The following is an 8344-nucleotide window of genomic DNA, read 5'->3' on the forward strand; positions in this document are numbered from 1 at the left end:
AGGAGAATTCTACAAAACCTTTAAGGATCACATAACACCAAAGCAATGTTAATTGTTTGAGACATTTATTCTGTTAAGGGGGTTGAGAAATTTGAGGGTGAACAAATCCATTCTTATTTACAATATTGAAACACTCTGAGGGCCTGGCCAGATCATCCTGTGGAGGAATAATCATATATACTTAGGAATATTTGAGTCTATTCTACAGTTAAGGAGGTGCCACATTTTTTCATGTCCAACGTACCCATAGGATTTCTGTTCAATGTGAGTTTTCCCATGCACAATGAGGTCTGACTTCTGGGGAAAAAACAAACAAACAAACAACTTCCTACAATCAGTACGTATATAAGGTCTCTCTCTTATGTGGATTCTGATGTCCAGTGAAGTGTATATGCTGGCAGAAGACCTTCCCACAGTCACTGCATTTGGAGTGTTTCTCCTCCATGTGCATTCTCTGGTATGTGATCATCTGTGATTTCCGGGAAAAGGTTATCCCATACTCAGCAGATTCAGAAGGTTTCTCCCTAGTATGGATTCTCTGATGTACAACTAGTGGAGACTTCTCACAGAAGGCCTTTCCACATTCACTACATTCATATGGTTTCTCTCCAGTATAAGCTCTCTGATGTATAATGAAATGTGACTTCAGGGAAAAGGCCCTTCCACACTCAGTACACTCATAGGGTTTCTCCCCTGTATGAATTCTCTGATGAATAATGAAGGGTGATTTCTGAGAAAAAGTTTTGCCACATTCACTACACTCATACGGTTTCTCCCCTGTATGAATTCTCTGGTGTATAATAAGAGGTGATTTCTGAGAGAAGGCTTTTCTACATTCTGTACATATATAAGGTTTCTCTCCAGTATGAAGCCTTTGGTGTCCAGTGAGGTGTGACTTCTGGGAAAAGGCCTTCCCACAGTCAGCACACATATAAGGTTTCTCTCCTGTATGAATTCTTTGATGTCCTATGATGTGGGACTGCTGACCAAAGGTTTTCCCACATTCACCACACTTATAAGGTTTCTCTCCAGTATGCGTTCTCTGATGAATGACAAGCTGTGTTTTCCGAGGGAAGGTCTTCCCACATTCAGTACATTTGTACGGTTTTTCCCCAGTATGAGTTATCTGGTGTATAAAAAGGTGAGACTTCTCACAGAAGGCTTTCGCACATTCACTGCATTCAAAGGGCTTCTCTTTGGCATGAACTCGCTGATGTATAATGAGGTGTGACTTCTGGGAAAAGGCTTTTTGACATTCCAAACATTCATAAGGTTTCTCTCCAGTGTGGACTCTCTGATGAACAATGAAGGGTGACTTCTTGGAGAAGGCCCTCCCACACTCAGTACATTCGTAGGGTTTCTCCCCAGTATGAATCCTCTGATGCACAGTGAGGTGTGATTTCTCACTGAAGGCTTTTTCACAATGTCCACATACATATGGTTTCTCTCCAGTATGAATTCTTTGATGTATAATGAGCTGTGACTTCTTAATAAAGCCCTTCCCACACACACTACAAACATTGTGTTTCTCCCCAGCTTGAACTTTCTTATACTGAATAGGGGCTTGCTTATGACTGAGAACTTTTTCACATTGACTATGTCCATGGGATTTCATTCCAATGTGAATTTTCTCAGGTGCAGAACAGGAAAAACTATAGCTAGGTGGTCTTCCACATCCAAATCTCTCAGTGGGGTTCTTTCTTACATAGCTCCTATTACAAGTCAGTGAGTCTAAATTAGATTTCAAGCTCTTTTCACACGAATCAAAGTGATGGAGTGTTTTACTTGAAGGATCAAGGTCTATGCATCCACTAAATATTTTTCTAAATATATTACATTTAGGGCCTCTCTTCTTGGTCATTGTTTCATGGCTGAAGACTGTGATCTTCCTCAAAACTCTGCCTTGGTTTCCTTGATATCTATCTATCTGACCATCAATATGCCAGACTTTAAAGACAGAGTGCAATGAATTATCCTTTGGGGCTCTTTCCAATATCTCCCTTTGAAATGGAAGTTCTCCAGAAATGATCTGCTGGGAAGAGTCAGGGCTTTTTTCCTTGTCTGAAAAAGAAGAAAAAGGTAAAATCAAATAGATACCAAAAAGAAAACAGCAATGAACAGAAGTTCTAAGAAGGTGGCTGATGTAAGATGGATGTTAAAAAGAAGGCCTGGGCTTCCCTGGTGGCGCAGTGGTTGAGAGTCCGCCTGCCAATGCAGGGGACATGGGTTTGTGCCCCGGTCCGGGAAAAGCCCACATGCCGCAGAGCGGCTAGGCCATGTGAGCCATGGCCGCTAAGCCTGCACGTCCGGAGCCTGTGCTCCGCAACAGGAGAGGCCACAACAGTGAGAGGCCCGTGTACTGAAAAAAAAAAAAAAAAAAGCCTGACGAATTTTAAGGAAGAAAGGAGGCCACTCATATCAGGGAAGAAGAAAATGGCCTGTCAGCCATCTCCCCAATTCTCACTTACCTGAGTAGATCCACCTTGACAACTCACTCTTTATGATCCACAGGTCCTCTCCATGTTCCAACTTGGAGATTATGTCCGGTTTTATACCTGAACACCCTGTTAAAGGAAAATTACAATGGCCTTGGCTTTGGCAGCTCAAAAACTCTTGAGGAGAAAAAGCAGTTTCAGGGACCGCCCAGCAAAGGTGGATCTTTAATTCACAAAAATTAATTCCAGATATAACAAAAATATAAACATAAAAAACTGGAACTATAAAAGAAAACATCTGTTAACGGAAAATCATATAGGTCGTGGTCTTAACAGCTCTGAAAGATGAAGAGGACCTGATTCTTTGTTACACAGAGAATTTGCCCTTACCCACGGAGACCAGGTGGCTATAGATTTCCAGCATCACATCCGTGTGTAGGGTCTTCTGAGCAGGGTCCACATTCTGCCACTCTTCTTGGCTGAAGTCCACAGCCACATCCTCAAATGTCACTGGTTCCTATAACAGCATATGCCTGTACAATCTGCTCATTCTGATCATTTTTACCACAGCAATACCCGTAGGATGCCTACTTTGCACTTTGTGTAGCATACTTAATGAGAAAAACAATGTAAATCCTGCCATAAGCAAGAATAGTTAGTGGAACAGAGTAGAGAGCCTAAAAATGGATGCAAATAAAAGTGGGAAATTTAATATATAATAAAGGTGGCATTTCAAATAAGTGCAAAAAAGATAGATTACTCAAAACTGGGTAATTATGAGAAAGAAATATACGCAGCAATGAAGACCCAATGCAGCCAAAAACAAATTTAATAAAATACATAAATTAATTTTTTTAAAAAGGGACTGCCCTGGTGGCACAGTGGTTAAGAATCCACCTTCCAAGGCAGGGCACATGGGTTTGATCCCTGGTCTGGGAAGATCCCACATGCCACGGAGCAACTAAGCCCATGCACCACAACTACAGAGCCTGCGCTCTAGAGCCTGCAAGCCACAACTACTGAGCCCGTGTGCCACAACTACTGAAACCTGCGTGCATAGAGCCCATGCTCCGCAACAACAGAAGCCACCACAATGAGAGGCCCATGCACCGCAACGAGGAGTAGCTCCCACTCACCACAGCTGAAGAAAGCCCGCACACAGCAACGAAGACCCAACGCAGCCAAAAATAAATAAAATAAAACAGATAAATTTATTTTAGAAAAAGAAAGAAATGTAAAGTTAGATTCCCTATTTCATACTATACACAAAAATAAAATTTAGATCTAACAAAAATTTAAACAAAGAAAAAGAGAAGCCATAAAATAAAGACAGGAGAGATGGATTTGTTTTTTTAAAAAGCTAATTTTAGAGTAGATAAGACTCCTCTAACAAAGCACCCTACAAAACCGAGATGCCACAGGAGGAAACTGATAAATTTGACTACTTCATGTACGGCACGGCAAAATATATCATAAACAAACTCGAAGGACAAGCAACGAACTGGAAAGAAGATAAATGCATGACACATAGGATGGACAAAAGAGTTAATGCCCTCAATAGACAGAGAGAGCTCCTACAAAGCAAGAAGAAAAAGACCCAACTTAACTTTTAAAAGAATAATCAGGAATCCAAATTGGAAAAGAAGAAGTAAAACTGTCACTGTCTGCAGATGACAAGATACTACACATAGAGAATTCTAAAGATGCTACCAGAAAACTCCTAGAGCTAATCAATGAATTTGGTAAAGTAGCGGGATACAAAATTAATGCACAGAAATCTCTTGCATTCCTATACACTAACAATGAAGAATCTGAAAGAGAAATTAAGGATACGCTCCCATTTACCACTGCAACAAAAAGAATAAAATACCTAGGAATAAACCTACCTAAAGAGACAAAAGACCTGTATGCATAAAACTATAAGACACTGATGAAAGAAATTAAAGATGATACACAGAGGACTTCCCTGGTGGCACAGTGGTTAAGAATCTGCCTGCCAATGCAGGGGACACAGGTTCGAGCCCTGGCCTGGGAAGATCCTACGTGCCGCGGAACAACTAAGCCCGTGCGCCACAACTACTGAGCCTGTGCTCTAGAGCCCACGAGCCACAACTACTGAGCCTGCGTGCCACAACTACTGAAGCCTGCGTACCTAGAGCCTATGCTCCGCAACAAGAGAAGCCACTGCAATGAGAAGTCCGTGCACTGTGACGAAGAGTAGCCCCCACTCATCGCAACTAGAGAAAGCCCACGTGAAATAACGAAAACCCAACACAGTCAAAAATTAAACAATAAAAAAAGGTGATACAAACAGATGGAGAGATATACCATGTTCTTGGATTGCAAGAATCAACATTTTGAAAATGACTATACTACCCAAAGCAATCTACAGATTCAATGCAATCCCTATCAAACTACCAATGGCATTTTTCACAGAACTAGAACAAACAATTTCACAATTTGTATGGAAATACAAAAGACCCCAAATAGCCAAAGCAATCTTGAGAAAGAAAAATGGAACTGGAGGAATCAGGCTCCCAGACTTCAGACTATACTACAAACTACAGTAATCAAGACAGTATGGTACTGGCACAAAAACAGAAATATAGATCAATGGAACAGGATAGAAAGCCCAGAGATAAACCCACGCGCCTATGGTCACCTTATCTTTGATAAAGGAGGCAAGAACATACAATGGAGAAAAGACAGCCACTTCCATAAGTGGTGCTGGGAAAACTGGACAGCTACATGGAAAAGAATGAAATTAGATCACTCCCTAACACCATACACAAAAATAAACTCAAGATGGATTAAAGACCTAAATGTAAGGCCAGAAACTATAAAACTCTTAGAGGAAAACATAGGCAGAACACTCTATGACATAAGTCACAGCAAGGTCCTTTTTGACCTACCTCCTATAGAAATAGAAATAAAAACAAAAATAAACAAATGGGACCTAATGGAACTTAAAAGTTTTTCACAGCAAAGGAAACCATAAACAAGACAACCCTCAGAATGGGAGAAAATATTTGCAAACAAATTAACTGACAAAGGATTAATCTCCAAAATTTACAAGCACCTCATGCAGCTCAATATCAACAAAACAAACAACCCAATCCAAAAATGGGCAGAAGACCTAAATAGACGTTTCTCCAAAGAAGATATACAGATTGCCAACAAACACATGAAAGGATGCTCAACATCACTAATCATTAGAGAAATGCAAATCAAAACTACGATGAGGTATCACCTCACACTGGTCAGAATGGCCATCATCAAAGTCTATAAACAATAAATGCTGGAGAGGGTGTGGAGAAAAGAGGACCCTCTTGCACTGTTGGTGGGAATGTAAATTGATACAGCCACTGTGGAGAACAGTATGGAGGTTCCTTAAAAACTTAAAAATAGAACTACCATATGACCCAGCAATCCCACTACTGGGCATATACCCTGAGAAAACCATAATTCAAAAAGAGATATGTACCACAATGTTCATTGCAGCATTATTTACAATATCCAGGACATGGAAGCAACCTAAGTGTCCATCGACAGATGAATGGGTAAAGAAGATGTGGCACATATATACAATGGAATATTACTCAGCTATAAAAAGAAACCAAATTGAGCTATTTGTACTGAGGTGGATGGACCTAGAGTCTGTCAGAGAGTGAAGTAAGTCAGAAAGAGAAAAACAAATACCGTATGCTAACACATATATATGGAATCTAAAAAAAAAAAATGGTTCTGATGAACCTAGGGGCAGGACAGGAATAAAGACGCAGACATAGAGAATGGACTTGAGGACACTGGGAGGGGGAAGTGTAAGCTGGGACGAAGTGAGAGAGTAGCACTGACATATATACACTACCAAATGTAAAACAGATAGCTAGTCGGAAGCAACTGCATAGCACAGGGAGATCAGCTCTGTGCTTTGTGACCACCTAGAGGGGTGGGATAGGGAGGGTGGGAGGGAGACGCAAGAGGGAGGGGATATGAGGATATATGTATACATGCGGCTGATTCACTTTGCTATACAGCAGAAACTAACACAACATTGTAAAGCAATTATACTCCAATAAAGATGTTTTAAATAATAATAATCAAAGGATATGACCATCAATTCACAGAAAAGGAAATGCAAAGGGATTCTAAACATGTAAAATGATGTTCAACTTCATTCACATGAAGAGAAATGCACATTAAAACAAGACACCACATTTCCTTTATATATTATTGAAGATTCGAGTTTGATATGTCACTGAGTTGGTGAAGATGTCAAGCACACTCAAATTGTGGGTATATGCAGGTATCATATATTTTAAGAGCAATTAATTTGGCAATATTCATCAAAATTTTACATGTACATATCCTCTGACTAGCAATTCCATTTCTAGAAATTATTCTACACAAATACTCATATATGTGAGCAAAACAGCATATATGAAGATACTGTACTATAGTACTGTTTATAATAGCAAAAGTATGTAAACAGCCTCATGGGGGATTGGATGAATCAATTATGCTTCAATCCCCACAAGGAAATACCATATGGAACCATAAAAAGCAACATGTAAGCTCTACGTACAATGATATGCAACAATCTCTAAGAGATATTGTTAAGTGATAAAAGCATTAATCCACTCAGCAAGCAGTTATTGAGCACCTGCTGAATACCAGGCACTGTTCTAAGGACTGGGGATACAGCAGGAAAGAAACCTGGCCAAAATACCTTCCCTCGAAGATCTTATATTCTAGTGAGGACAGGCAACAAGGTTGAGAGATAAGTCACCACCTATCCAAAAGAAAAAATTTTAATGTGTACTTCAAAATTCATATTACTCATATACAAAAAGCTTCTAGAAAGCAAAAGACAAAGAAGGAAAGGGGAGATTTACAGAGAAACACAAAATGGCAAATAAATATGTGAAAAGATGCTGATGCTTGTTTAACCATTAAAGAAAAGCAAATGAAAATAAAATATAATGCTCAACCATAAAAACAGCAAGAATGAAAAACACTGATGCTATCTGGTAGTGGGGAAAATACTGGGAAATGGTCCTGCTTGTAAGTGATCTGTAGCCACATGTAGTCGCTGATTATACAATATCAAAATAGAATTTGAGAAATAATCTTTAAATTTTAAACATGCTTGCTCTCTGACCTAGCACACTCATGTCTAAGAATTTGGCCCATATATGGGATTCCCTGGTGGCGCAGTGCTTGAGAATCCTCCTGCCAATCAGGGGGCATGTGTTCGAGCCCTGGTCCAGGAAGATCCCACATGCTGCGGAGAAACTAAGCCTGTGCTCCACAACTACTAAGCCTGCTGTCTAGAGCCCACGAGCCACAACTACTGAAGCCCCTGCACCTAGAGCCTGTGCTCCACAACAAGAGAAGCCACCGCAATGAGAAGCCCACGAGCAGCAATGAAGACCCAAAGCAGGCAAAAATAAAATAAATTAATTAAAAAAAAAGAATTTGGCCTATATAAATACTTGACAAATATACAGATATATATAGATATATATAGATATAGATATAGATTTTTTTTTTTTTTTTTTTTTTGCGGTATACAGGCCTCTCACTGCTGTGGCCTCTCCCAATGCGGAGCACAGGCTCTGGACATGCAGGCTCAGTAGCCATGGCTCACAGGTCCAGCCGCTCCACCGCATGTGGGATCCTCCCCGACCGGGTCACGAACCCGTGTCCCCTGCATCGGCAGACCGACTCTCAACCACTGCGCCACCAGGGAAGCCCCAGATATATATTTTTTAATAAATTTATTTATTTATTCATTTATTTATTTATGGCTGCGTTGGGTCTTCGTTGCTGTGAGCGAGCTTTCTCTGGTTGCGGTGAGCGGGGGCTACTCTTCGTTGCGGTGCGCAGGCTTCTCATTGTGGTGGCTT

The 8344-nt window shown here is 40.4% G+C and overlaps 1 protein-coding gene across 1 annotated transcript in view; it reads right to left on the reverse strand.

Annotated features, from left to right (window-relative positions):
* Positions 1-334: 334 nt before the first annotated feature.
* Positions 335-8344, reverse strand: part of ZNF630 (zinc finger protein 630) — a 13731-nt gene continuing 5721 nt past the window's right edge. Inside the window, exons 2-4 of the mRNA XM_007450935.1 lie at positions 2826-2952; positions 2469-2564; positions 335-2061 (exon numbers count right to left, since the gene is read on the reverse strand). Of these exons, the coding sequence (XP_007450997.1) occupies positions 335-2061; positions 2469-2564; positions 2826-2952 (1950 nt within the window). The remainder of the gene's footprint in view (positions 2062-2468; positions 2565-2825; positions 2953-8344) is intronic.

Source organism: Lipotes vexillifer, unplaced genomic scaffold (genome assembly GCF_000442215.2).
Source record: "Lipotes vexillifer unplaced genomic scaffold, Lipotes_vexillifer_v1.1 scaffold129, whole genome shotgun sequence".
Lineage (NCBI taxonomy): Eukaryota > Metazoa > Chordata > Mammalia > Artiodactyla > Lipotidae > Lipotes > Lipotes vexillifer.